A 27706-nucleotide genomic window follows, 5' to 3' on the forward strand; every position below is an offset into this window, starting at 1 on the left:
AGGAGTTTGGTTGTTAGAGCCAAGTATGGGCAGAGATCAGTCAGACAAAATGCTTCCCTTCTATTGCCAGAGGTACAGTGTTCCTCTCCTACTGGGTTCCAGAAGTTAGGGAGAATAAGGCAGGTATCTGGACTGTGAGTAGTGATGAAGATAGAGTGGTACGTTCACATGTTAACTCTCCTATTTATCTTAAGCACCTATGCTTGAAAGCAATGTATTGCCCACTGAAAGGACCCATTTCTTCACTATGACTGGCTTAGACTACACAGACACGTTTTGGGTGGCCACAGCAGCAGCGAATGGCATTGTGATGAGCAGGAAGTTTTACCAGTGGGAAGAGGAGGAGAGATAACACCAACCACAGTGTGATTCATTACATCCAATGGGAAAGAGGTTTTGTAACCTCCTCTGATCTGTTTGAGAGCCGCTCTGTTCAATGTTATGCACTGCTGCTCCTTTCCAGTGTGTGCTCTTCCAACAGGAGGCTGCCTGACATAACTGGGTTACAGCAGCTCCACTGGGATAGTCTCAGTTCCAGGTGTGTTTGCCTGACAAGTTGGAGAGTGTCACTTGGTGGTGAGGCCACTGGCAATGGGGAAACACATGGCAGTGTGTAAGAGGCTTTCTGAGAAGCTGGCAGCTGGGTAGGCACATATGAGTACAGTGAAGAAGGAAGGAACTAGACCTTCCAGCTGTAACCATTCTCTGATTCAATGATCCTGAGACAGTGCTGGTGAGTAATGCCACTTGAATCCCATCTGAGCCTTTCATGGCACCCAACCCAACAAGAAGCATGATACCACCAAGTGCTACAGTTCTGTTAAACAGATTTGAGAAGAATTATGTCAAAAAAGGCTTCTAATGGTGGCTCATTTTGAGTCATCTAACGTAAATGATTATGGTATCAAACATACAAAGCAGTTATGGGAAAATGTGTCTGAACGACTTGAGTTAATAATTGCATTGTTGTGAAAGCTTCATAATGTGGTGCTCTTCATGCTGTCACAGCGATTGCCTATGCACATACAACATTGTGCACAATCAAACTGATGTGCTGCTTAGAGTGACAGAGCTGAGGACCTTCTTTTTCTCATGACATTACAGGAAAAGCTACTTGATATAACAGAAGTCAAGTCAAAAGAAGGAAGAGATAATGTAGGACAAGGAGTAATGGTTTTAAAGTGGGAGAGGGGGGATTTAGATCAGATATTAAGAAGTTCTTTCTTGTGCTGATGGTGGGATTCTGGTTTCCCAGAGCAGCTGTGGCTGCCCCATCCCTGGCAGTGTTCAGGTGAATGGAACTGGATGAGCTCTGAGGTCCCTTCCAACACAACCAGTCTGGGGTTCTATATGGCAGGGTTTCCAATCACTGCAGTGTTTGTGCTTAGCCTACCTCCCTGTGTAATGAAAGAAAAGGCATCCTCAGGTGCTTGAGACAAATAGGGCTTCATACCAGACTACAGCTAGACCCACAGATGTTTCAGCATCTGGTTGATTCAGCCAGTCTTACACCTAAGCTTGCTAGTCGGGTCTTTCATGTTATCTGTCTAAACATGCTTCAAAGGAGATGCAAAGGCAGACTCCCATATACCATCATATAGTGGCAGTTTTAGAGCCAGAGACAACCTTGTTCCTCTTAGAGACTTAGTGCAGACTTCTGTATCTGATTGTTACCCATGCAACAACACCCTTAATATCTTGTGCAAGGTGAGCACACATCTGAGTTCATAGTGCAGTCTGGATCTCTTGTAGCACAGAGCCCACAGTGCAGAAGGGCTCCTGATGTGTCACCAGCCATGTCTGACAGAACCCATCTCTTCAAGAGGACTGGCTTAAACTGTACAGACAGGTGACTGTGTGTTGGAACAACAGGCAGTGATGGTGCAAGGCACATTGAGACTGTCAAGGCTGTTGGTTAATATTGACCTGCTGAGACTACAAAAAGCAGGATGTCCTCACAGAGGAGAACTCCAAGCTTTAGGTATGTGCTAGAAGAGTGTTCCTGAAGTGCAGGTATTACAGGTTGGTGACTGGGAGCACTGGTGTGAGCAGGCAGGGGGATGCTGACAGCCCATTACCTGCTGCAGGCCGGCCAGGCTGCTTCCATCAGGTTCATGTAGGGTGTGTGTGCAGGGATGGATGTGACAGGAGAGGTTTTACCCAAGAGCCATCTCCTGAGGAGCTGGCACCTGCAGGAATAGGTGTAGAGGGGGTATTGCTTTCTTATGAGGCTGTTGTCTGATCAGACAGAACAGGGTCTTATGACACAGATTTCATTCTGTCTGATAAGGACAGGCCAGTGTTTCTTCTCAACTGCATTCCTTTTCAAGCTCTGTGAGCAGTGGTAAAATAGAAGAAAACTGAAGGAATTGGATATTGCTGTACTTAATAATAGAGCTACTCTGATTTGGGGGTGCTTCAGAGAGCAATTCAATGTCTGCAAGTCCAACCCATGGTTTTGCTTGACTGAGACTCCCAAAAACACATTTCATTTTCCCCCAAGCATTTCACCTCTGCAATGGCTGTTTTTCTTTGACCCATCACATTTTGTTCTCTTACTTCAGAGACATCTTCTGGAGCTGCCTCTTCTGTTTTGTCCTTTTATCTGTTTCTCTCTCAGATGCTCTTAACTCCTTTGTCCTTTTAAATAATAAATGCACAAATCATTCCGAGTTACCCATTCCCTTCTTCTCCCATTCTCCTTTGCATTCTATTGACTGACAATGGCTGGAGTTTTGCAGTTTCTCTTTCATAAACCCTAAGGTTTTGTTATTGTTGTCTCAGTTGTGCAGACATCCCAGGGTTCCTTCATGTCCTCTGCATGGTTCTGGTCTATCTCTAATGCTTCACATGCAGATGCTGCTGCTGTGAGGTTTTGTCTGTTATTCATACAGAGTGTGCTGTCAGGGGAAGCAAAGGTTGCATCATGGATCAGAGGGCTGTATCTATTGCATGTCTATGATAGGGGGCTTAGAACAAAGCTACCAAGGTAAGGTGGTTGCATGGCAGGAACCTTAAACTGCAGGTATCCCATAGGATGAACTCCCAAGCTTTAGCTAAAATTATTGATATCAGTCCTTAAATCTGTGACTTTGCGCTTAAAAATATTTGTTTTCAGCAGATACTTACATCTATTTTTCAGTTTTTAAGAGCCATTTGTCTGAAAACATGTTTCTGCTTGGAAGGTTTCTAAGGGTAAGGAGGAAAGGTTATTGGTAATAGGGAAAAGCACCTTTATGCAGGTGGAAATGGTGACTGTAGAGGGTAGCAGCAGAGCTAAAACATGGTGGCTTAAGATGCACAGCCTGTTTAGGGGACAGGCTCCACCAGCATCTTGTGCTTCCACAGTAGAGCCAGAGGGCAATGAAAGAGACACCAGGAGCAGCAGATGAATCACCTCATGTTGTTCCTCACTGTGGAAAAGCCTCTTCCTGAGCTCATTCCTTCATGTGCTCCATGCATGGTACACAGGCAGTCACCTGGTAGGGTAAGCTTTAGGAATGAAGGGTGCAGGGAACAGACTAGCTGATGTTTGCCTTGCATGCTGATTCATACATTCATTTCTGTTGGATACATGGGATTCTGATTGTGTTACCCAAGACATGGTATTGTTGCCTAAAACAGTGTTAAGTTCTAATACCCTAATTGCATTAATCTATTGGACAAGAAAACAAAGCACTATGGTAAAGTAGAGCTGTTATAGGATATTAAACAATAGCACAAAAATACATGCTGCTTTCACTTCATACTCTGCTTGGCAGGGGTACTGTATCCCAAGCTAATCCAGTGACACATCTCCTGTCAGGACACCACTGATGGTTACTCAAAGATGTGGAGAGCAATCCTTCAGCCATGGTTTTTAATCAGACCTCTTCCCATAGCAGTTCTTCCTCTTTCATCTTCGTATCCTCATTCTGTGGAAACCATCCCTAAAGTGCTGCAGCACAAACCCCAGCAGATTCATGTGAAAAGGCTGCAAAGTGGAAAACCCCTTCCTCTGTCTGGTGCTTGAAAAGCAATTGGAAGCTCTGGGGTTTGCCCTGCAGAACCCCAAAATGAAGTGCATATGGCAAAAAGCAGGCACTAAAGTGTGTGTTTATGGCTAGGATTGCAATGGGATGAATAAAGAGGCAGTTGGGGAACCTGCTGTTCAGAGCAAGGACACCCTCAAGCACATGAATCCCAGGCTTGGGAAATAAGCTCTTTGTAGCTCATGGAAACTCAATGGATCTGGATAGCCAGGAGGAGGGATTCAGGCTCATACAATGAAAACACAGGACAGGTTACAGCTTGAACCATGGGCAGAGTATGTGAAGTGCATGATTTCATTGTTCATGGGGACAAAGTTGGTCTGTCTGTATCCAGTGCCTGCTCTGCAAGTGTGCATCCCCACATCACTCTCCCCTCACCTCTTATAAACCCCTTTCTTTAGCTCATACATCAGTAACTACAAAGGCAATGATCTTCAGCTACCTCACACAGGAGAATGGGGACTGTAAACTGTAATGGGCTGCTGTGTATGGGTCGGGCAGCCTGAGCCATCTGAGGCAAATTGTGTTACTCGATCATCCTGTCCTTGTCCTCATCAAAACCTGTTAGTGCTGAGAATGCCAGCACTGGAGTGGAAAAGGGGAAAACACGGGAGGGAGCGTGTCCTCCTAATGCATCTGTTCCCTCTGCTTACAGAGAGGGGTGTACCTAACTGGTTTATGGTTTTACACATCCACTTAGCAGGAAAGCTGTTATTTATGTGTGTAATTATCTCCAGAGTTATTGGGATGCTGCAAATGGTGTTCAAACCAGCCGCTTGTAGCCGTTTTCCAGGGAATGTGTTGTAATCCATAGTAAGGCCACAACCCTACAATCTGAGCCCAATATTATTGCCCTTTCAGAATCCTCAGATTGTCCTCATAGAGAGTGATAACTTTGTGTTTTCACCAGTTTTCACAGTGCTTCCAGACCTCAGCAGGGGACTGAGTATTGGATAGAGCTTATATCCATCACTTTAATGTGAGTCTTAGGTGCAACAACACTGGGATCAATGCTCAGTCCATTATCCTCTGCATTGAGAGGGCCATACTGAGCCAAGTGAGTGGTTTGACCTCCCATGGCTGAGCCCTAGTCAGTGACTGAAAATACAGAGAAAATGGTCAAGCATGAATACATGAAAAAGGAGCTTAGATTAGAATGCAGAAAACCTCCTGCTTTAGGAAAGAGGCAGAAGGGATCCGGGAACCAAAGTGTAAAGGCACAAACATTTACTCAGCATTGAAAAAGTAGGCTCAAAGAAAGGCCCATAATCTGAAGCATCACCAGCATTATTATACAGGTGTAACTTTTTAACCCTCTCACATCAGGTTTTGACTTTGTTTGAATCCAGGGATCGTAGCACTTCTGAGTCCTGCCAGACTCAAACATTATGGCATCTTAGGAGGCTGTGAAGGAGGAGGATACCCTTATGTGACTCCGGGGAGTCTGGAATGGGAGAAATCTGGGCCCAAGCTGTTGGGATGCAGCAAATGGCAGCAAGGCCTTGGGCAGAAGGTGAAAGACTGAGCAGAGCAGGCAGGATGCAGTCATGAAAACAGACTTTTACATAAGGAAGATAAACCAGAGATTCCCAGAACAGATGTGGTTCCCAAAGAATATAATCTGTCTAATGGGTAGGATGTATACCCCAGCACAAGTCTGTATACAATGAGCATATGCTGAACTGATTAAACACAGTTTGGTTAGTTTATTCTAGTTCTGCTTTGTTACATGTGCAAGTGGAAAAAACATGGTATCTATCTGACAATAAATCATCAGGAAACTAAAAGTGACCAAACATCAAAGGGGTTTTGAAGGCTGATAAAATAGTTGCCTAGCTTAAAGGCTGACTGAGCAGTGAAGGACCAGGCTCCTCAGTGTGGATTCCAGATCATGAGACCACAGTAACTTGTGTTTCTTTGGCTGCTATGGATCTTAGGGATAACAGGCACAGATGGAGTCCTGATAGGAGAGTAACATAAGGTAGAAGTTGCTCTGTGGCTTGCTCTGCTCTCACTCACTCTGGATGTGTAATTCCTACAATGCAGTGAGCTGCTTGTGGGTTTGGAATGAAGCAGGTAAAGGTTAAGTTGTGAGAACAAGTGTTTCCATACAATTAAACTTAATTATATACTTTGTGCAAGTGAGGAAAGACAGATCCTGTTGAAATCTACTGCAATGTTTCATTCATTCTCTGTTTCATGCCCTGATTACTTTTTATTTGAGTAGTTTGTCCTTATGATATAAAATCACTAGCACAAAAATCCTGTAAGGGGATTCCTTCCTTTCCTCTCTTCCCTTCAGCATTCCAATTGCCAGAAGCTGTTAGATGACAGTTTGCTGGCCACAGTGGATTGTTGTTAGTGGGATGCTTTGAGTTAAAATTGGAAAGGAATGGATGCTGTATTCGTTAGGGACAGCAGAAGAAAATCTGAATGCAGCTTAGGGCTGTAACTCTTAGGTCCAAGTCTAGAGCAAGACTCATGTGTCTGCCTTCCAGAGAGAAGATAAACCCAGTATCTTCTGAAAGATGGGCCTTACTGCTGTGCAAAAGGCACACAGCTCTACAGGCCTATGCAGGCTGCTTTCCCAGGTCAGTGGGCTATTCCTGTTAGGAAGCACAACATATCCAAGCAGCACATTGTTGTTAAAGCTAGAAAGACTTCATTGTACAAGAGCAGTTTGTAGTCTTTATCCAGGTGGTAGTTCTGGATGTAATACACTCTGAACGCATGATGAGGCATAAAGCACACTAATGTTACCAAGATGAAGAAGAAGCTCTTTGCCTGAGCCCTGAATTCCACATGGGAGTTGATGTCAGGCCAGTACCTCACAGCCAGTCTATAGATCACAAACAGCTGCATTACAGTGAGCACAGCACAAACTGCCACCAGAACCCCAACCAGGCAGTAGTTGATGATCACCATGTGTGTTTCCTGTATCTCCCTCTGGAACTGGAAGCATTCAGAGGGGTGGTATGTCTTAGAGGTGCCATAATAGGACAGAAGAAGAGGGGTGATCACCAGGGCTGCCAGCGACCAGACAGCACCCACCCAGGCTGTAGTGTAGCACCTCCTGAACTCGAGTTGGAAGAGGCGTATGGTGATGATGCCCACATAGAACGCAAAGGTGCCATACATGTGGATGTATAGGATGACACTTGTGAGCTTGCAGGCGAGCCTCCCGAACTTCCATTCCCTTAAGATGTAATAGCTGAGGCGGAAGGGGATGCTGAGCAGCAGGAAGGTGTGCAGCACCAGCAGGCTGACGATGAAGGTGGTTATCACAGACCGTGATCGCCGCTGGAATAACTGATGGGACATCATGATGACCCCAAGGGTGCCTCCAGCCAGGTCGATGATGTACAGGGCTATGAGGATGCTGTGGAGCCTCTCTGAGATGGGTGGCAGTGTCTCGTTGGAGGAGTGGTTCTGCTGGGTTATGGTGCAGTTCAGCATCCTCCTGAGCTCCTCCTTTGGAGGTTACTGGAAGTGAAAATACAGAAACATGAAGTTGTACCTATAATTCATTGGTACTTCATGAAGACACCTTTTAGCATCTTCCTGGATGGGTGCAGGACACCTATAAAGCAGCAGCAGCCCCAGTTGCTAGTATAGAGCACATTAAATGTAAAGATCTGCAGCTAAAAATTGAAGTTCTTGCTTCAGAGCAAATTTAACTGTTCTGAGTCTTTTTGCTATAGAATTTCACCTGAGCTATTCTACTGCAAATACCTTGGCTATTATAAGTTAAAACTAAATCTGGGCCCTATCTTCCACAAGATACAATCCTATTGGCACTTGTTGAACATAGCCATGTACAGCTGCATTCTTATGTAAGCTTAAGGCATAATGTGGACTGACTTCTGTGCAAGCGGTTTCACCTGTAAAAAGGATAGACTGCAACTGCAAGTCATTCTCAGAGAGACTTCTATATGGAGCATCAGGCAAAGCATCTTTAGAAGACCTTTGCAGTGTTGCGTGCAAGACTGATACAGCCCTTGCTGTTTGTTCCCTTTTAAATGCATGATCTTAGAAGCATTAGATGGTTAAAACTGTGTATGTGCTGCATGTTCCTGAGGCACGCAGGAGGAATTTGCTTCCCCAGAAACTTGGCTATAATAGAAGCTTCACAAGCTTGAAGATGACTTCCCACTTTAGGCACTAGTTCACTTTCTAATGTGGATTGTTAGTATTTCTAACTGGCTTTAAGAAGGTACTATCTTCTTGCTGCTATGAACAGCATAATTACAGCTGAGATGCCAACGTTTCCTATTGCTCCGAAATACATAGTGAAAAAAGCATAATGTATAGAAATAAACTACTTAAATACTATCACATAATCTCTTAGATTTGGGACTTCCCTCTTCTTCTTTGCTACTCCACACATCCATTGCACGCAGCACATATAACCAATGAGGAAAGCAGGGCCCTTGGTGTTCCTGTTTGAGAAGGCTGAGGGTTTTCTCAGCCCACATACAGGAAGGCACAAGCCCTTTTCTTGCTTCACTGAGATAGCAATCGCATCTGTTCAACATCTAATACTGTTTAGCTCCTGCGGAGAGAGCTGCTAAAACCCTGCTGAGCTGTCAGAGCCCAGCGCTGTGCTTGGACTTGTAGGGCAGTGCCCCCCATCAGGTGAAGCAATCTGCAGCAGAGCAGAGGGGTTTTCCATTGTAAATGCACTTTCTCCCTTGACTTGTCTTATGTTTAATAGTGAGGCTGAATGTGCCAGAGTAACAAAGTGTTCAGCAAGAGTTAACAGAAGGTTTCTCTCTAATGTGGTATCAGATGAGGCTACTCATTGTTTAAACATTATAAGCAAAATAAGCTTCAGACATATATGAAAAGCAAATTGATAGTTGGTGCTGTTGGAAAAGAGAGACACACAAAGGCTCAGTGGTGCTTGAAGCTGATGCCTGAGCTGCAGGAGTGAATTCTGACCCCAGGCTCTTACATTAGTGGAAGATAGCTCACTAAGAAGAGGAAAGCAAGGAGCCAGGGCTCTTCTGGAGACATTGGAATGAAGTTTCTGGAGTAGAAATTGAACAGACAGATGTTATCCCACCTCTGCTGTGGTGTGAGGATGGGTTCCTCCGAGAGGTTTCACTCCTATGATTAAGTAAAGTCATTAGGAAGAGCAAGGTATGAAAGAGAACTAATAGGAGAAAACAAACACATAGACTAAAAAGATCAAAGGTGCTAAAAGTCAGCAAGAAATGGGGTTGTAAGGAAGAGCAAGGATGTGGAGCCTGCAGGATAAACTCTGAGTGACTGCCTCATCTAGACCAGGACTCAGAACAGGAGGGATGCCCATTTTGCAGGCTGCATTCACTGTAAAACTGAGTCAGAAGCAATGTGGAATTGCTCCAGCAGACAGACACTGAAGGAAAACAGCTAGGTGGATAATGGTACTCACCAGGTGCGGCTCCAGCATCACTTAATCTCATGCGATGACAGGCTGCTGCCTGACATGGGGCTCGGATGGAGGATGCAGCTGGTGCTGCAGAAAGGCACAGGATGGTAAAGCAAGTGTCAGCACTGCTGGTTTCAGAGAGTTACAGTGATAATGAAACTACACCCACAGCCTCTGGGAGGACTTAGGGATGCCTGCAGCCTTGTGCTCTGTCCACAGGACCTGAAGGGACCCACCAGGCTTGAACCAACAATAGTGCAGAAGAGACACAAAGAAAGTGCATTCCTAAAGGGGCTGCTATATGACAACCATCACTGCAGAGCTGGTGCAGGCTTTGAGATGAAGAGCTCTGTGTACCCCATTCACCTGCTGAGTACAGCCTGAGCTATTTGGATGTGAGGTGACGACAACAACCCTGCAAGGGGCTGCATACATAGTTCTCTTGTCACTGTTGGCTGACACAGAAACTGCTGGGGGTCAGAAACTGATCTTCTCTATTGGTATTTCATACCTTTGAGTTGCTTTGTCTTCAAAATGTGCCTTGAAGGTTGGATGTGGAATCTGTTCAGTGTGTTAAGCCTTCATCTTCACATTCTTCTGTTAAATATATATATACACACATATATACCACTCACATCAACTCTGTAATCTGGGTCTGAAGTTTAGGTTAGTTTCTCTTTTGAGTACAAAAGGAAATTCACATTCACATGAGTCACATCAGCCTGTTCAAATGAACTTTCAGCTCTTGCTTTTGCTTCTTGCTTCATCAGCACATCGTTTGCCTTGGCCAGTGGTGAGAATGAAGGTTGAAAGAGAAATGCACATATACACATCAGAGGTTCAGGTCACAACTAGCATTGCAAGTAGATTAGAAGGGAGAAGGAACTGGGCATGCCAGGTTCAACACGGGGGAAACAGAAGATGAAGAAGAAAGGTGAAGGTTTAAACTAAGACAATGAAATGAAATAGAAGATGCAGCCCTAGTTGAGAGAAGAGGAACAAGGTCTGGTGGATGCTCAGAGACAGGATGAGTCTCTGTGGAAGTGTCACAGACTGCACCTATTCATGGTATACCTTTAGGCAGGGGATAGATCTGCTGTGGACCTCGGTTTTGTTTCATTTCTGCATGATTTCCTGTGCCACTTGGTTAGAAAGTGTTCAGTTTGCTGGTCAGTATAATAGCAACCAAGGGTTTTATGTACAGGAGATCAAGAGCTCCTTTCTGTCTGGGAGCAGTCATAAACTTGTGTGCTTGTGAAAGCTTTGTGTTAGGTTTTCAGGCTTAGCTACTTCCAACCTAGGGTCATAGCTGCTGATAATTTCAATCACCTATTAATAGTAAAACCTCTATTTCTAGTTGTTTGTGGACCAAGCTACATACAGGCCAGAGTCAAAGAAGTGAGGGAATGCTGTGTTACATCTAAACATACTGCTTCTGTGATTTCAGATGCGTTCTCAGCTCTTGCTGTCTCACTCCCACTGTGTTAACATGAGTCACAGGCACTGCAAAGGGAGCAAACCATACTCTATGGTCAGTGAACCTGCAGGAGACTTGGGATTTCCCTCTAGGACTTGGGTTTCTTTAGGGTCCAAAGCACCTAGTTCTGAAATGACAACAGTGATAAACCCAGCTGCTTTGACTTAGATGCAGGCCTGAACTTCTGCTCCTTGTGTTGCTATGATAATGATAAGTACTGACCACAGCTTACAGAATAGAAACCAGGGAAAGGTGTTTAAACCAGTAAAGCAGACTGAGCTTATTTAGGTTTGACACAGGTTTGCTATTTGCTGAAATACGAGGAGCTGTTGCTTGAGAGCCTGTCCCAAAGCAACACAGAAAGGCTTTGTGCTTACTACATTGGATAATACATTGGAAGTTATATATTGTACATGTTATTAAACAATTCAGCCCCATTCAGCATTTGGAAGATGAAATAACAGTGCCATTTCTGCTGCCTTTTTTGCTCCTTAGGAAATGTCTGTGCTTCCATTATATATGCTGTCAGCAGGAGCTAAGTGAATGCCATGCCGTATGTCTGTTTATACCACATACTCTCAACACATGGCAAAGAGAATACATACAACCAATCAAAATGCTCTCATACTATAGTGCTCATGATCCTAAGTACCATCAAACTGTCGGCATCAATTCATTCAGAAGCTTTCACTGTTTCTTTGTTTTCTCAGTTGAAGGGTTTGAGCAATCACTGTCATTGTAAGAACATTTCTACCCTAAAGCATAGATGGGCCATGCAGCTAATTGGTGTACTTGAAGCTAACTGGATGGAAATGAAATATGTGATAAGTTCCAAATGAACTGGTTAGCACAGTCCTGTTGGACTTATCTTTCCATTGTAAGGAAAACAGATTGTAGAACAAGAGAATGGGATGTGGAGGGGAGCATCTCAAAGGAAGTGATTAGTGTAATTGCTTCTCTGTCAACCACCAGCAGTCCTTACAAATGAAGGATGGGAGAAGTGTTTGTTCATGCAGAAGACAGGCAGGAAATGATTTCTGTACATGCCACAAGAGGTTCCTTTATAAAACCTTGTACTCATCTACCAATTGAAAGTACAAATGTCACAAGCTTCAGACTTGAATGTTCTAATGCATCAGTTGCCAGCTGAAGAGAGGCATGGACAAAAAGAGTCAAGCAATGACCAAAGCCCTCCATTCCTAATACTGTCCTTCTCTAGGCAGTCTTCGATTGAGACAGATAGGAGAGGATTGCCTTTAAAAGCAGAAGGGGGTCTTTAGGATTCAGCAATTCCCTATTTTTTGGCGTAGAGGCAGCCCTTCTGGTGCTTTTTTCTTCACTTCCCATGGGAGTGTGCAGGGGTTACTGGGAAGCCAGTATTCCTGAGCTCCAATGAGCCTCTCCTGCTTGCTAACAACTGAGAACCTGCTGCTTTTCATCCAGCTACTCAGTAGGATAACATCCCCAGATGCAGGAATAGTCTTAGATCCATGCAAGCCAGCACAAAAGTAACCCTTGCTCGTGATGCAGTCCTTTCCCAAAGAGCAGAGGGAAAGATGGAGGCCCATGGATGAAAGGCACAGACTGCTTGAAGCACCATAGCTCTTGAGCCCAGCAGGAGGAATGTAACCTCCAAGATGTTTTAGAGGTTGAGGGGAATACACATTCACGGGTACAAGGCCTAGAAAAGGGCTTAGAATTAGATAAGAGAGCTGAGAAGCAATTGAAAAAGGAAAAGGTAAATCAAAATCAAAGGTAAATCAAAATGACTTCAAATAAAGCTGAATGGCAGAGCTAGGAAAGGAAAGGTTGCTGTTGGCCAGTGAAAGAAGAGAGAGCTTTGCCTCTTTCATACCCATGCACAGCAGAAGGGAAGATTTGACAGTGCCCATGTTTGACCTCTGGCAGTTTGGAAAGGCATCTGTGGTGCTACTCATATGGAGATTCATCCACAGGGCAAATAGAAGGAGAAGCTGATGTTTCTTTAATCACAGCTGGGGGGCTACTAACACCCTTGCAGATCTGCCTGTCTAATCTCTTGCACTGCACAGCCGATGGTTGTACAGACCCCCAGGACCTCAGAGGGTCCAAGCCTTTCCATAGGGAAATGCAGTAGTGTGGACTGTGAATTATGGAATTGCTCTGCTCCCATTTTAGACACCTGCAGGGAAAAAAGGGATTGCCCTTCCCAGAGCATCATAGGATGAGCTGAAGCCAGTTTGGGTTTTATAAACCACAAGACTTTTGGATATGTCTCTTGTATACCTTTGAGATAAACAGAAGCAAAACAAACCAGCACAGGCATTTCTCTGCCCTAACTACCTTATTGACTTGCTTTGAAGTCCATTCCATATTCATATGAAAGCCTGATGTGTGGTACTGGGTTTAGCATCCTATAGCTGCCTTCCAAGGGTGATACAGCAGGTGCCTGTGTCCTCAGGGTTATCAGTGACCCATGCTACATGTTTGCTGCCTAAATTGTTCTGCTTGCAGGATAACTGCATCTGCACATACTTCCTTGAGGGGATTTTCCATGATCCATGTACCAGACTCATTTACCTGCTCCAACCACATTCAACATCCCTTCAGCAGCCATTTACTTGCTATGAGAAACAAACTCAGCTGCAAGGTTTTCTTTTCAAGCCATCATATTTTTCCTGTAAGCAAATCCTGATCTCTTCACAGATTTATTTTATTTAAATCTAATAATTTAACAATTATTAATTAATAATTAATAAAACATCAGGGAGGTAATTTACCTGCAAGTTTCAAAGGTGCATAGATGTCTGTGTTTCAGTTGTACTTGTTCAGTGTAAGGAACAGCAGAACTTATAGTAGTAGAAATAAGTACCCTGAAAACCTTTGTATTTGTCTGTAGAGCTGAAGGTCTAATTAATCCCAAAATCCAAAGCAATGTTCCTTTGCATCAGAAGATGTAAACCCTCAAAACCAAATCCAGGGATTATGTCCTTGGACAGTGAAAGAGGCAATTAATTCTCTTTCTTCTCTTTCCTTTTCACTGGGCATGGTTTGAAGCCCAACTGTCAAACCTTTGTTAGCCAGCATCAACCAGTTGTTAGCTAAGAGAAGCTGAATTTACTTGATTCAAAAGCTGCTTGTTAGATCTTCCTGATACTCAAACCCCCTCCTGATTAAATCTGCATGAATACCAGAGCTTTTTCCTGCCTGAGCCTTGGGTTTCTCTTCTCTTTGCACGCTCCGGTTTAACAGTCGGACTGAAAACACGGTTGTATCAACAGTCAGCTTCATTTTCTTCACTAAAGCTTTTTGGTGAGCTCAAAAGCACCAAGTTAAGGGTTTTTTCAGCCTTTTAAGTCCTTCTTTAAAATGTGGCTTCAATTGTGAAGTGCAATGGGCTGACCCTGGCTGGTGGCTGGGTCTGCACCCAGTCATTTGCTCAGCTCCCCCAGGAGACAATCAGAAGGGCAAAAGAGAGAGGAGAACTCATGGGGCAAGATTAGGACAGTTCAATAAGTGAAGGGGGGAGAAAGGAAAGGAAAAATGGATTAAGTGATGCAAAAGTAACTATCACTCACTGATGATGCCAAATCAGTCTCCAAGGAGCTGGGGAAATTCCCCCCACAGTTTTAATGCCGAGCATGATGATATATGGGATGGAATATCCTTTTGGTTGGTTCCTAGAGGGGCTGACTGGGAAAACAGAGAAGGCCTTTGTGCTCTGCAAGCATAGCTCAGTAAGAGCTGAATCACTGGTGTCTTATCAACGCTGGTTTGGTCAGTGATCTAAAACACAGCTCAGTATGGACTGTGATGGAGAACATTAAGTCCATCCCAGCCAGAGCCAGCACAGAAAGGAAAAACGCAGTTTTGGAGCAAACAGAAAATGTAGCAAGATAGGAATGTTGTAAAAGTTAAATCTTGTTGGGGGTTCTGTGTGTGTGTGTGTGTGTAAAGTGTGTTCATGCTGTGGTTTACCCCAGCTGCAAATGAGTACCACAAAGCCACTTACCTCCCTGCCTCCACTGAGATGAGGAGGAGAATTGAATGAAAGGTAAAACCCCATGGGTTGAGACAAGAGCAGTTTAATAATTGAATAAAAAAGAATAAAAATAGTAAAATTATAATAATAACATTAATAATAGGAAATAAAGGGATGGGGAGAGGAAAGAATAATCCCACCCACCCCAAACCCACCAAATGATGCACAGTACTATTGCTCACCACACACTGACTGATGCTCAGCTTGTCCCCAAGCAGCAACCAGGTCCTTCCAACCAACACCCCCCTCAGTTTCTGTACTGAGCATGATGCTGTATGGGATGGAATACCCCTTTGGCTGCTTTGGGTCAGGTCCTCCTAGGACATATGACAGGATGACCTGAAGGCATCTCTTAGGATCTGCTTTTTCCTATGATTCTGTGAATCTTGAAACCACAGAGGCAAACCCCCTTCTGCATCCTTATGTTCACGTCTTTGTTAAGGTGCAAGTTACCAAATGTGGTAACTAAATATAGTAACTAACTTGCAGCAGTTATTAATGTGGAACATCTAGTAACACAAATGTACATTACTGTTTGCTCCTACACACATTCTGACCTCCAGAACAGGGTTTTGTCCTTGCCATTGTATTAATAGCCTGGGGGGTTTCTGTTAGAGTAAGAATACCCCTTGACGTGAAAACACATAAAACCACTATGGTCTAACATAATTATTGTCTTTTCTCATTTTCACTTCACCAGCAGCTGCAGTGGTTTCACACTCCTACACCCTTTGTAAAAGGTGTTGTTATGGTGATGTATTTCACATGCTGTACTTTTCCATATGCCTCTGTTACCCCTTTTTCTGGCGTCTCCTGTATTGTTAAATGTGCCCACAAGTGACCACTTTGGGACATTTAACCAAGGAACAGCCGAAGCTGTTTCTTGCTGGTCCATTTTTGTCTCCCAGCTTGGCTCAGCCTTTCAAATTGTTTAATGGACTGGACATTACCACTGCTCAGTGAAAGAGGTGTCAGCCTTTGCAGCCTGCTGTCAGTGGATGAGAACTCCACTTGCATGTGTGGTTATTGTTTGTTATCCTGGTTTTGACTGAGTTTCCAGGTTGATTGCTCTTGACACAAAGCAAAATGCCTGGAGTTTGGCAATACAGCAGCCCTGAAAGGAGCCTATTCTTGAATACCAGAGCAGTGCTGCAGTAAATTGCCTCTTTATTTATTGCAAGTTACATAGAGGAGATAAGAGCAGAGCTAATGGGACTGTGCATATATAGGAGTTACATTAGTAATTAGAAGCAGCTAATTAACTCTGCTCCCTAATGAAATTAAATTCATGCAGGAAAAGACATTTACAATAAAGCCAATGCAAAACCCGAGTGTATTGGTTTCTAATTCCTTCACTAGGGTCAATGGAAGAGAGGTTGAGCTGAGCCCACAAGTGGGATTTGTTCCAAGCAGATCCAAGTATGATGCACAGTAAGTGATGAGCTGAATTCTTCTCAAAGCACACAAAGCATATTCCCATAGACCAGTCCCACAACTTGTTGTCTACCATTTACTCTATGACCATCTCCTTAATATTGCTGTTAGGATGCTCTGTTAGTTCCTCCTTTGAGTGTGTCCTGGTTTTCCATGCACCAAGCTGAGCAAAGGCCACAAATACTTTACCTCTTGCATGTCTTGAGCAATCAGTTCTGTTCAATCATGACCCTGCAATACAACAGGGGCTCCATAATATCAATATGCACTGTATATTGATAAGGGTCATTTGCCCCTGTGCTAAGCCCTCCTTGTTCAGAGCAGAGCAGCTAGGAAACTGTTTCAATTGGTGCCTTCTTTCTTGGTGCACTACACATAAGAGTTCTAAATGCTCAACAGCATCTCTGGTGATGTTTGCATACTGAGACAGCAAATGTTTTGTGACACGGTCATAGCCACCATGTATGTAGCCATATATGCTTTTTGTGATGATATCATACGTGTCCTCAATGTTCACAAAGTATTTGGGATATTCCTCTTCTGTCTGACTTCTCTCAATGTCCCTGCATTGTAGAATTTCATGTCTAGAATGAGGGCAAGTAGTTTATTAGCAGAATGCTGCTTATCTAAATGGGGAAAGTATTGACACATTTAGAGTGAAAAAACCCCAGAAGGAGCAGGTTCTCCATACTCACTTTGTAATCAGATGGAATCCATGTCTTGACTTTGATTCGAGGTTCTGTTTTGTCTTCTTTACTTCAGCACTAGTTGCAGGTTACTGTGCCTTTGGGATCATGTACTTGGAGCATTTCTCATTCTTTTTGTATAGTTTGTCTCTAAATTTAACTTCAAAGTCCTGAGGCATCTTCAGGAATGATGACTTAGCAAGTAGAGAAATGTGGTTCAACTCCCCCCTTTTATGTACAACTGCTCTTGCACCAGCTTTTGACTCACACTAAAGTCATTTTGTACAATTACCAAAATCTTCAACCCTTTCCTAAAATTACTCCCATTTACTTTACAAAATGACAGAAAATGGCAGGCAGGTATCATGCAAAGTGTCTCATCTCCAGCTTCTTGAACTGATTAGATTAAAATACAACAGAAACAGATGGTTTATTTCCTTTTATTTCCCAAACCGTTCAAAACCACACAGTAGAGCACAGAGCAAACTGCATCCTGTTCTCTAAAATAAGAACTCTTCTGAGGTCAACTTTACTTGTAAACTTTGCAGCTTTATCCCATTGGATTCATACCTGAAACACCCTTTTCCACTACAGCAATAGCCACAATAGTTCCCATTCTGTGGCATTTCCCATTAGGCATTTCAGGTGATGACTGAGTAAAGAAGGCAGTTCAGTGCTGCAATAAAATGGCCGCTACTTTCTGTTATGTCTAAACCAGTCACTCTCTGTGGCTGAAACAGTCATTTCATGGAAGAACAGCAATGGCAACTTAATTGTGTTGCTTTCTTCAAAGCAGCTGCTTTCACAGTGTCATCATAACATATGCAGATTGCCTGCTCTTTGCTTTTAAACTTCTCAAGTCCAGTTTAGCATAGAGACAGTTTTATTCTTGCAACATGAGTTCAACTTACAAACTGCTTTTCATTACTTCCTGACACTATTTCTAGTGCATAGACACATTTCATGTCTTGAGCAGGTCCTGATTCAGCTGCTCCTTCTGTAGCAGAGGATGGGGACTGCAGTCTGCCTCCATGTATGTGAAGTTAGCACCATTTCTGTTTCTCTATATGCAGCCCTCAGACCTATGAGGCTCTCCATTCTCTCCACAGGCATGATTGAAGGCTGTCCATCACAGGAGTGTCCATTAATGCAGATAGAATCTGTGCTGTCCTTTCTAGCTTTCTTCTTTTCTCCCATGCCCTTGTAGCACCTGGATAGTAGAGTCTCTGTAACACCTCACATCTGCTGAGGAAAAGCATTGGGAACACGAAGTCCTATCTGCAATACTTACCCATCTCTGTTAGAGGGCATAGTGCCACCAGTAGTGTGTGCCTCCTCCTCATGAGCAGGTTGTTGTGTTTCTCTATGCTGTAGACCTCTGGAGCAGATGAGGAGCTGTGAGCTCTCTTCCATGTGTGTGCTCCCCTTGGAATGCAGCCCCCACTGAGCACAGTTCCAGGTCTCACTTCCCAGGTTCATAGGAAGCATTTGGAGATGCTCTTAACTTTCTGTGCTAACATTTGTCTTGCCTCTTTCACTGGCATTAGGCATGTGGCCCTTCCCAATCCCATGGATGGGGCTGTCTGTGGGTTTGATACCTGAGCCCCCAGATAACATTGATCCCGTTCGCATCAGTTTTTATCCAGAAGAAACCCACTATCTGGTATGTTTGTGATGCTGTGGTGCAGGGTGTTGTGAATGTGTACATTCCTACAGGTATTAAACAGGGTGTGAGTTTAACACCTTCGTGACCAAGCTCGGTTAAGCTGGATGGGCAGGAGGTGCTGCTTGTAAACATCTGGTTTAGCTTTTGAATGTCCTGCCGAATTTCAGACACAAAATAGTGTCAGTTTGTATGCATTTTGGCAGGAAGGACTTGCTCAGCTTTTTCAGCACATAGTCACTTTGTTTTGTTAGCAACTGTATTATGACAGCAGAGTTATAATAGAGGGTTACAAAGGGATGCAGTGTCTACAGAACACATCCAAAACCAACGAGGTTGTTGGAGGAAACAAAACGGTTGTGTCATTTTTCATCTTCTCTCCTGCCACAAGGAAAGTAATACAGACCTTTATGTTTCAGAAATCTGCACTTTATTCCATAAACCCTGCCTTTCTATTTGTGTTTGTACACACTTTGCAGATCCTCTTCAGTCTCCTTCTAATGCCTTTGACCTTGCAAACCTGGATGTAAAAGCACTAAGACAGAAGAGCCCATGCCCCTTCCTCCCTCCCCTCCAGGTGCATCCACACCTCACTGGGTATCACCATGAGGACATCCCATAGGTAACCTTCCAGCCCACCAGCTAAGGCACTGGAGGCAGTACACCCCATGATATCAGGAGGCAAGTGCATAGTGTGTTGCTCTGTTTCCAGAGCCCAACCTGACATGGTCAGAGGGGTTTCCATAGCTGCCAAGCACCGTCCCTAATGCAGGAGGTGGATGCTAGCAGCAAGGTAACCTGCTGAGGAGCATGATCACCTTCTGCTTGAAGAGACGGCTTCCACTCAGCACGAAGAAGAGCAGGTCCAGGCAGCTGAGGGCAGTCAGGCTCAGGAACACCTCATTGTAGCTTTCTAACTGGTCAAAGTCACTCATGTGCTGTATGTAGTAGGCCCTGAAGAGGTGATAGGGGAGGAAGCAGATGATGATGACGCAGATGAAAATCAGGTTCTTGACTTGTGCCCAGAACTCCTGGTGCGACCAGAGGGAGGTGGAAAGTCTTCTAGACACCTTTACCAGGATGAAAACCTGCAGACCCAATAGGATGCAGGTGATGCAAGCCACGGCTACAATAATGGCATAGTTCAGGGCCTTCACACTCCCCTGCTGTAGTTCTCTGTGGAACTTAAAGCATATTGTTTCATTGTATGAGCCTGAGCGTCCATACTCAAAGCACAAGACTGGCACTATGAAAACCATGACCAAGACCCACACGGCAGCACTGGCTGCAATGGCATGCAGCTTCCTGTAGAACTCCACCTTGTCCTTCCATTGGAAGAAGATGAGCCAGCGGATCACCAGCGTGATCACATAGAACAGGAAGGTCAGGTACATGTGGATGTGCACCATGGCACTCACCACTTTGCAAAGTGCCATCTTGAATACCCACTTCTTGCTGATATAGTAGTGCAGGCGGAAGGGCACTGTGAAGAGGAGGAGGCTGTGCACGATGACCAGGTTAATGATGGCTGTAGTGGTCACTGACAGAGTGTTCATCTTGACCAGCACGAATGACATGGTGACGGACCCAATTCCACCACCTGCAAAGGCAACTGAGTAGGCTGTAATCAGGATGGCACTCGTGGTGTTGGTGTGAGTGAAGGCAGAGGAGTCACTGCTGTTCCTGTTCTCTTCAATCATGTTCCTGAAACCTTCCTTGCACATATCCTAGGAATGAAAGAATAATGGCTGAGTGGGCAGAGAAGCTGCTCTAGTCCTGAAGACAGTGCTAGCCATACCCTTCAAACCAAGTAATGTGTAGGGAAAAGAGATCCTCAGAGAAAGGACATGACTGTGGTGGTGGGTTTGGTCTCTCTATGTTGTTAGTTCTCCCTTCCGAGCATCTGCCTGTTGTAAATATCTCATTTAAACTAATCTAAGATGTTTCTGCTGCTCATTCATCAGTTTATTTGCAACACAAATCTGCCCTTCCCAGAGCCAGATAATAACCATATGCTGCTCTATGGAAGCTAAGGATGCTGTGCTGCTGAGAGCTGAGTTTTGCACACATTGGCAGTCAGCTTCTCCATGGACAGTTTATCTAATCAGGGGATTAAACACCATGGACACCCCAGGCTCCATAGGCATCCTGCTCAGGTTCTGCCAGACCGAGTAGCATGGGCTGTGCTGTCCTGGTGCTCAGGGACATTTCACATCTCGTATGTGGTAACTGGGTGTTACAAAATGGGCTGTTAGAAAACGTTAGGGAAGGACATCCTGGGTTAGTGCAAATAAGCCTGCCTGGCTCGAGGCAGGGTCAGATGAGAGTTAATAGCAAATGTAGTAACTATGCTATATGTTTTTCATATATCTCTGCTTCAAAGAGGTGTTAGAGATGATTCTTATCATTCCAAATGTGACTTCTGGTAGGTTTTTTACGTACTACAGGATCCTGTAGCAGGGGGAAGTTCAGGCAGGGTGTTATCCTGAAGCATGTTTGCATCTATGAACGCATCAAGAGCATGTTCACACTAGAGTCATGGAAGAGAAGCAGGGAAGACTGAACAGTGCTGTGCTCTGTACTGTGCAGTTATACCTCTGCTGCTAACCTGAACTGCAGTTTCACACTGACTCTGTGTGTCATCCACTTCACTGGTGAATCCCACAACGCAAGAGGGGTTTTCTCCTGAGTGAGGTTCTGCAGTCCTGCTTTCAACACTGCAATGTTGACTTCAGAGTGGTTCCTCTCTCTACGTGTGGTGTTTTGGCTTACTTTGATATTTAGGTGGCACATCCTGCCACAGGTTGGGAGGGGGAAAAGGATCTGCAACAGTTCTCTGTTCTGTGTAAAGAACAGGCTGCCTCCATCAGCACTGTGCTCCTGTGTGGTTCCTGGATGCATTTGGCAGTGGTAAAATCCACGTTGCTGTTTTGCACCTGACTTATCAACCCACATCAGCCTGTCAGTGGATTGCTCCCTTCATTGCTTCCTGTTTTCATCGGTCACCATTATGTTATGTCAGTATTATATCAGCTTATGAAGAAAACCCTCATTTGTCAAAACCAGTGTCACTGCTGCAATCCCTGCCAACCACTGAGCTCTATACAACAAGCATCTGCAGAATGTATCCCCAGTATACATCTGCTGAGGGACTGGCAGTCTTCACACAGCTCTTGGGGTGCTCCAGCAGTTGGGGTCTGCAGAAGCAGCGTTTGCAGCCTGTATGCACCCAACTGAGGTGGTTCATAGGGATATGGAGGGGAAAGAAGTTCAGTTCAAATGAAAGAGTTCTATTTTTGATAGATTTAATAAAACAGGAAAATGAAGGTTTGTCAGAACTGATGTTTCTGCATCAAATTGCACCGGGATGGAGGCAGTACCAAATAACAGTGTTTGTTTTAAAAGTGCATTGTTTTCACAGACCTCCCCGTTTACTCTCAGAGATGCTTTCTGTTGAGGGCATTGGAATGGTGTTAATGCTCTAATCCCATGCTGTGGAATGGTAATGGAGGCTATGTCACTGGAATAACTGCAGAATTCACATTGAAACAACCCAACAACCCACACAGCTGATAGCTGGAGCACAAACATCTGCTCAGAGGAGAACATTCCAAATCACAGATATCAAAAACCACGTATTGACTGTGTTGACTATTGACTTTTCCAAGCAACTTTTAGTGATATCTACCTCATTCACTAGCACATTGCCTCACATCTTGCAGGCTGTGGCGTCACTATACTGATACCTTTTAGTTTAAATCCAACCTGTTGAAGAGCAAATGGGATGGAAAACCACGTGCAGTTGGTTCTCTTTGGTTTGAGGTCTTGGCTGTTTTCACACAAAGATGGTAACTATGGAACCTATCTAGTGATAATTATTTCCTGCCCTAGCTGTAAGTTACCAAAGAGAACAAACTCACCCTTCTGGTCCTTACAGGGATTAGATAACATCAAACACACAAAGATGGATGTAAACAAAATCATTTCCCTCCCAGTTTTAGGAGGCAGTGCAGAGCTACAGGACAGCAACATGAAAACGGATGAAGCAATGTTCTCCTGTACCAGGAAATGACAAATACCAATGATGAGAACAGAACAGCTTTAAAATGTGCTGGAAATAAAACAACCTGACCATTGGATGCTTGCTTTTTCCAAGCTGCAAACATGGTTTTAAAAGGCTTACAAGCCAAGGGCCTTGTTCATTCTCTGTGTACTTACAGATTAGAGTTTCTCTTCACTCTTCAGGTGTTGTTGTCTTGGCTCTTCATTATATGCAAGCTCTAAGAACAAAAAGCATCATTTAAAGTGTCTTGAGAAAACTGGGTAAGACAGGAGCAAAATGTGTCTGTGGTAACTGACTGTGGGTTTGGATACGGTTAAAGGGTAAGGGATGAAACAAAGCTCACCCTAAAGCCCAGCACTGTGTCTCAGCCCTGCTTCCTGCCAGGATTGTAGCTCAGCATCCAGCTCTCAGGACTTAGTGCCATTGCTGCATCATTGTGTGGTGCTGGTGAGATGGAACCAGGAGGTACTAGTAGAAAAGCCCCATCAGCCATGTGTGTAACCAAGACTCAGCATCAGTGATGGTTGCTGTGTGGTGTGTGTGGTAAATGCTGTCCCACTGCAGGACTGAGGCTGTGCTAGGTCACTTTTGTCCTCCTGCAGCTTAACTCTTTCCTGTCATACCACAGTTATGCTGAGTGTCATAGTTTTGAAGGCAATGGTACTAACATTCACCATTTACATGTAATCTTGTGTAATGATATTTAACTGACTACATCCTGTTGCTTCACATTTGGTTAAAGAAACACAAGGGACATACTGTTCTGTGGCTCTTCACAGCACACTGGTACGTGATGGGTTGTCTTTGCATTTTGCAATGTTAACAGCAGCTGATAGCTAAAGCACTGGGTAGGTAACACCAAAAAGTGATCATAATAGTAAGACCTAGCTCTTACCTAGTAGCCCTCTGCAATTGATCTCAGACTTCTGTTATAAGGCAAACATCACTCTCCCATGCTATAGCTAAGAAGCTGAAGCCTCTGTGGCAAAGCAAGATATAAAGCTAAGGTATCCTTAAATCAAGTCCTGTATCTTCTCAAGTTGGTCATGTCTTGGCTTCTGTTGTAGCACACAAGCAGTACATAGTTTGAGTAACTTTGCTACCAACAAAATCATACTTTTTGACCCTTTATTCTAATGGGCTTTCCTATTTCATGCACCCGAATAGAAAGATATTCATTAGCTACAAGAGGAGAAATGTTCAGCATCAATAACAGCCACAAGCATTGTGTAGATAATGGGTTTCTTACAATGTCTCTGTCTGGGTCCTGAAGCAGTTGTGATTTGGGATTGTCACCCAGGAGGTGCAGGGCATGCTATGAGTGAGAACTACTGCCTGTAACACAGCTGAAAGAACGTTCTGGAGAAGTACAGGGAGGAAAATGGGACCTGCAATTCCTTGTTTCACACATCTTTGCACAGCACAGAAACCAACTAAAGCTCCTCTGAGAAGCAGAAATAGATCTGCAGGTACATCCATTTAACTGTTATAGGGGGGAAATACCCACATTGCAAGTTCCTGTCCCCAGGCACTGTTAGTCAGAAGTACCTGAGGCACAGGGATGTGCAGGAAGCCTGTTTCCCTTCAGTCTAATCTCATTCCCTCCTTCAGCAGCACCAAAATTGCTCCTCATTCCACACTGAAGTAGTGCACATCACTCAGGTTTCCATTCAGCTCTTGCCATAATCCAGAGCTTTCAACAGAGAAGTGCTACAGACAAACCCAAACCTCAACCCACATTAAAACCGGATGCACTGCTTCCTTGTTAGTGTGGGGAGGAGGGATCATCAATCCAGAACCCAGCTGCTCTAACACAAGCAGTTCACCCAGCTTTCCCCATACCTACTGCTGTGGCCTCAGGGTTTGTCACTGAGGACAGGAGGACCACTTAGAACCATGTACAAAAGGCGTCTGTGCAAACTGCAGTGTAATGGATCTCTGTGAGAAGGTGTCTTTAACAACTACACACCTCCAGCAGTCACCAACTTTAATATCACCTTGTTCTGCAGGGTTTCAGTCGTCTGCATCTGCTACATGCCAGGAGGCTGCTCAGGATGTGCCTTTAATCAGGAACCCGGCACAGCAATTCGCTCCTTATTAGAGCTTGTTCTCATTAGGGTAAAAGGAGGGGGGAGCTGACTGACAAGGGGATGCATTACTCCTGCCATAAGGATGACTTTAGGCTGCAGAGAATGGAGTCATAGATGCAGTACCATGCCGATCCCGTATGCATATGTGCCTTTCTGGGAAGAAAAAGCCCTTCTCTTCACCTTGAAAAGTCACTGCTCATCCTAAAATTCATCTGAACTCTGGGTTAGCCTCTCACTAATTGCCTGCTGAGGCAGGCAGCCTGTTGCAAGGAAGGATATTGTATGTAATATATTAAATCTATTGCTACTCACCCTCAAAATGCTTACTGCAACTGCTAGTACTGTTTTATTCCCAGGTTGTTGATTCCATTTGGTTGCTGACTCCAAACGCTACCATTAGGTGTGTGGAAAAAGTCATTTTACTGATGACCACCTTCATGCTGAATATACATGTACAGATACTTGTGAAATGTACTGTGCTAAAATGTGCTGCCTGTGTTGGCAAGGGGCAAACCTCCCTGCATTAGGTTAATAGTGTCTGCCTAGGAGCAGCACAGAAAGCAAAGTGAAGTAATACCTGTACTGATAGATTGATAATGAACATACCTCATGTACTGAATATCAAAGTTGACCATGTCTAATGCCCTGTTGAAATCAAGGTAGATGATGTCCACAGTGCTCTCCTCATCCACTGATCAAACTGTTTCCTCATGGAAGGCATCACAGAATGGCTAATCAAGTGCTTGCTGGTTTTGGCTGCAAGAGAGTTAATTCTCCTCTGGCAGCTGGTGCAGGGCTGTGGTTTGGCTTTAGTCAGAGAACAAGCTGATAACACACTGATGGTTTAGTTGTTGCCAAGTAGCACTTAGTTGGAATCATCCAAGAACCCAGGATGGAGCAGAGGTAGTGAGCAGTTGTACTGTGCATCACTTGCATTTCTATTCATGATACCTGTGTCACACTAAGGCTAAGCAGCATCTACACTTATTGCTGAGATGTGAAATATAAGGAGCAGCAGTGTCCATGTGCAGCAGTCTGTGCTACAAGAGGTCCTCTGCCTCAACCCTGCTGTCATATACAACATCTGCACCCTGTTTCTGCTCTTCAAGATGCTCTACAGCCCTAGCCTTGTTTCTTAAAGCAGCTATTACCACTTTCAGAATGAGAATTATGAACAACTTCTGTTCCCAAAGACACCTTAAGGTAAGGATAAAGGATAAGGTAAGGATACTTACTGAGGATCAGCTAGATGTCATAACAATGTTATCATTATATGAATCTATACATAACAGTAACAGGGCTCTAGGTATTTTATCAATACAATACCTTCCTCCCCAGGATTGTTTTGTTGCCTTCCCAGTGGCCTCCTGTGTGTGCTGAGCAACAGGAGAACAGGGGTGTAAAATTCATTATCAGACAACCAATGGCTAAGCCAAAGCTCCTTAAGAAGGGGACCCTAAACCATTGACCATCCCTCCTTGCTGAGCTCTGTGAGTGCCTGAGAGCCTCAGAGAAGGTGCTAAAAGCACAGAAGTGAAGGCTGAGCTGGCAGCCCCTGACTATCACAAGGACTTGTGACCCTCAGCATCTGGGGTGGCTTTGAGAGAGCATCAAAGCCTGTGAGGAAGTGAGCAGAAGGACCATGGAAATACTCTTTGTTTCAAGACAAAGAATGCTGCTCTTGTCTCTCTGGTTCACACTGTCTGTTAATACACTCATTTTCAGCAAGGCTTGTGCAAGTGTGGATGCTGCTGCCAAAGGAGCCAGGTGCATCTCCTGCCACACTGACTCCTCAAATACACTTTAAATCACCTCCTCCTTTGCCTCCACAGGTTTCACAAAGTCTGACCTTACAACTGCTGCAGCAGACTGAAAACCCGAAGCACTTTTAAACTCAATCCTGCAGTGTTTCCTCCCAGTGTTGCTTTAAGCTTCCCTTCCACCAGGAGCAGCTCAGCTCCATCCAGACCTGTTCATCTCCCTCCTTGCCTCTGAAGCCACAGGTAAAACGCACCCCTCTGCATGTACATGTGCTGGGTACCATTGCTGGGTACCACTTACCTGTGGGCTCCCCAGCAGCACAGCAGGATGCTCGCCTCGCTCTGTGCACTCCCCAATGCTGCAGTGAGGAACTGAGGAACTGCAGCACAGCTCTGTGACCTTCCTGGTTATCACCCACTGCACATAAACCACAAACAGCTGACACAAGTCATGGGACCGTGTGGAGGTGTTTGGGGGGTTTATGCACTCTTGTTCTGTTCAACGTGTATCAGATATTCCCTGTTGTTGTTAATGCATCTGCTTGTGAGCAGTTGCAAGCAGAAAGAGGACTAACTGGGCTGACAGCTGAAAAGCACTCATGACAGGATGTGTTATAGTCACTCCCTTCTGGAGTCACAGAATGGTCTGGGTTGGAAGGGACCTTGAAGATTATCTAGTTCCAACCCCCTGCTATGGTGGATGTATACACACAAGTATTCCTCTCCTATAGTAAGGTCACTCAGCCTCTCAGTTGCTCAGTTAATACCTGAAAGGTGAATATATTGCCCCAAGGAGCTTTTCTTATGATGCAATGGTAAAATACATGTAGTGATCCTGAAGCAGGGCAGCCCTGAGGGCTGAACATTCTCTGGTTCTCCTTAGATGCATGTCTCATTATCAAATGATACTGTTCCAAAGAGGGGTAAGGACCTGCTCTGCAGGTGCTGTCTGTACACTGCAGTCTCTGTGAATGACAAGTGTTGACTCAGTGTTTTTATAATGAAGAGAAATAACGCATGTGGAAAGAAGAAAGTTTTGGCAGGGATTCGCTATGAGGTTATCGTGAC

At 44.4% G+C, this 27706-nt stretch overlaps 3 protein-coding genes across 4 annotated transcripts in view; all 3 read right to left on the reverse strand.

Moving 5' to 3' along the window:
* Positions 1-27706, reverse strand: part of ANLN (anillin, actin binding protein) — an 819922-nt gene that overhangs the window by 383418 nt on the left and 408798 nt on the right. The window lies entirely within an intron of this gene.
* Positions 6624-7487, reverse strand: LOC101869148 (probable G-protein coupled receptor 141). Its single transcript, XM_005145073.2, has one exon. It carries the CDS (start codon positions 7485-7487, stop codon positions 6624-6626), a length of 864 nt encoding a protein of 287 aa, XP_005145130.1.
* Positions 19508-26844, reverse strand: LOC101869319 (probable G-protein coupled receptor 141). Its single transcript, XM_005145074.3, has 2 exons — positions 26817-26844; positions 19508-20454 (listed from the first exon to the last, which is right to left on the reverse strand). The coding sequence occupies exons 1-2, from the start codon at positions 26839-26841 to the stop codon at positions 19508-19510; spliced, it is 972 nt and encodes a 323-aa protein (XP_005145131.3). The 5' UTR covers positions 26842-26844.

Source organism: Melopsittacus undulatus, chromosome 1, assembly GCF_012275295.1.
Source record: "Melopsittacus undulatus isolate bMelUnd1 chromosome 1, bMelUnd1.mat.Z, whole genome shotgun sequence".
NCBI lineage: Eukaryota > Metazoa > Chordata > Aves > Psittaciformes > Psittaculidae > Melopsittacus > Melopsittacus undulatus.